This window comes from Austrofundulus limnaeus, unplaced genomic scaffold (genome assembly GCF_001266775.1).
Source record: "Austrofundulus limnaeus strain Quisiro unplaced genomic scaffold, Austrofundulus_limnaeus-1.0 Scaffold431, whole genome shotgun sequence".
Lineage (NCBI taxonomy): Eukaryota > Metazoa > Chordata > Actinopteri > Cyprinodontiformes > Rivulidae > Austrofundulus > Austrofundulus limnaeus.
The window spans coordinates 386,919-389,153 of record NW_013952833.1 but is presented as its reverse complement, the minus strand read 5'-3'; the positions used below and the strand labels follow the sequence as shown (position 1 = coordinate 389,153).

The 2,235-nt window shown below is 38.0% G+C and overlaps 2 protein-coding genes across 4 annotated transcripts in view; one reads left to right on the top strand and one right to left on the bottom strand.

Moving 5' to 3' along the window:
• The window catches only part of LOC106529262 (zinc finger BED domain-containing protein 1), a gene marked incomplete in the record, with an annotated part of 4,992 nt that extends 4,081 nt beyond the window's left edge, over window positions 1-911 (bottom strand). Inside the window, 1 exon segment of the mRNA XM_014024621.1 lies at window positions 1-911. Coding sequence (XP_013880075.1) covers window positions 1-137 — 137 coding nt within the window.
• LOC106529263 (DEP domain-containing protein 1B) overlaps window positions 1-2,235 on the top strand; it is an 88,373-nt gene that overhangs the window by 5,403 nt on the left and 80,735 nt on the right. For all 3 annotated transcript variants that reach the window (XM_014024625.1, XM_014024622.1, XM_014024626.1), the window contains exons 2-3: window positions 935-1,200; window positions 1,469-1,613. In XM_014024625.1, coding sequence (XP_013880079.1) covers window positions 935-1,200; window positions 1,469-1,613 — 411 coding nt within the window. The remainder of the gene's footprint in view (window positions 1-934; window positions 1,201-1,468; window positions 1,614-2,235) is intronic.

Sequence of the window (2,235 nt, the reverse complement as noted above, 5' to 3'; positions counted from 1 at the left end):
CTACAAATTACGTCTTTCTGCTGCTCATCTGTGGTTTTGAATCCGAACCATCTCCAAATGAGTGAGCCGTTGTTTTTCTTTTTGCTCACCAAGTGCTCTTCAGTATCCTCTCCCGTACTTTCACTCTCACCTTCCATCTTGTCGTGGCTGTTCAGTGTTCAYGCGGCACGCTAATCTTCCTATTAGCTCTAGCTTAGCTAGCTGCCGGAAGACACGTAGGGTCTAGGGGAGGGGTGATTTGTCTTCAGAGTGGGAAGGAGGAGGGGCCGTGGGAAGTTCAGCACAGACACAGAATTGGCGGATCTAAAATAATAATTAAAATGCAACGTAGAGCATCTCGATATAAACGATATAGGCTCGTCTTGTATCTCTTTTGAAAAAAATCTCGATATTTTTAAAATCTCGAGATATCGCCCAGCCCTAGGAGCGTATGTTGTTCCAAAACATGTGGGTTCATTAAACCTTCTTAGTGGTGCCCCTGACAACCAAAGCATCTTGCTGAACTATGCTTCACATTATTTATATATTTTCACGTTTAATTGTGGATTTTTATGGTTTTATAGAAATTTGCTGGATGTGCTATAATAATATAGATGTACCATAACTTTGTCTGTCATGCTCATATTATTGGACTTTTTATAAAATGTACATGTTAATGTCGGCATTGTTTAAAACCACAACTTTAAGGCACCCGTCACAGCAACTCCTCATCATTCAATAAAAAATAATAATAATGGAAAGAAGAAAAATGGTTTTAGTTTGGTACAATCATGTGCAGTGACATAAGATATTTGTTTTACGTCTTATTCTTAATCATTTAATTTCAAAATAACAGTCACTAAGTTATTACCATGTCCTTTGGGTTCTAATTGTTGCATTTTTGTTTTCTTATTTATTTATCACACTTCACATCCTCTGTCTCTGTGAAATGCAGTGGAATGAAACAATCAAACTTTTTCGTGGCGGTATGCCACTGCGGAGGCACTGGGCACACTTCCGCTGCTATGACAGCAGTTTCACTGGGTCGGAGGCTGTGGATTATCTGCACGAGCTGCTGAGACATAACTACAACTTTGGGCCTGAGGTGACCCGTTATCAGACCCTTCAGCTGCTCAAGAAGTTCTTGAAGGCTCACGTGATTGAAGACATCAAAGGACGACATGGGACAGAGGACTTTGAAGACAATAGCCATCTGTACCGGTAAACAGACAAAATTAAAAAAAAGCACCTTACTACTTTTATTATTTAGACTGATTCTGCAAGTAAAACAGATCATTAACAGAACATTTTGTTCTTATCAACATGTTTTTTCTTTTGTCAAAATGAATATTGTTTTGCTATTGAAGAGGCTTCTTTGTTTTAGAAATGGTGTGTTTTGAAAATCCAGAGAGGATGTTTCTATATAATTTTCTATCATCTTTATTTGCTCCATCTTCACAGTTCATCAGAGTGTTGTCCCTCTCTCCAGGTTCCCCACACTTTCTCCTCTCAAGTCTCTTCCAATAAGACCTTTGTTGAGAGACAGCAGTGACCTGCCCAGACTCATCCGCTGGGATGACTACGAAGAACTGCCTCAGCAGGAAAATATAGCACCCCTGAAGTCTGCAGTGATGGTAAGAATAAAAACACAGAATGTTCACTCTCTCCTGAGCCTTCACAGACATGGTGTGAATATAGAAATTTAAAGTAGAAAATCACAATATGTTGTGCAGTACTTAACTTTTTGCTTCTTTAGTATTGATTATGTCTCTATTGCTCATCCCTAATTTCTTCTCCTATCTCTGTTTGATCATCGGATTTGGATTACTCTGTGTTCTTCTTTATGTATATTTTGAAGGCTCTGTTCAAGAATCCATATATGTAGCTACCTGACCCTGTGTGAAAGTCCAAAAGGGCAAATAGACTCTTGACAATAATTTTATAGGTGGTCCTTGTTCTTTGTTACTAGCTGGTTTGTTCATTTACTTATTTAATTATTCTCCCCCGAGACTTAGGTTTATCATTAAAAATGTGAGAACAATGCAACGTAAAAGGGACAAAACTTTATTTTAAGCAATATTTCAGTTATTTGAAGTGGGGGTTCAAAAAAACATTTTTAACTATTAAAAGGAAAAAAATTGTATAGGTCCTCTGGACGAGTTCTTCTCTAATGAAACGTTTCGTCTCTCTTCCAAGAGACTTCTTCAGTCTGAGAGTTTCAGGCAAAATTCAGGCTTTTGAGTTTCACTCATTTAC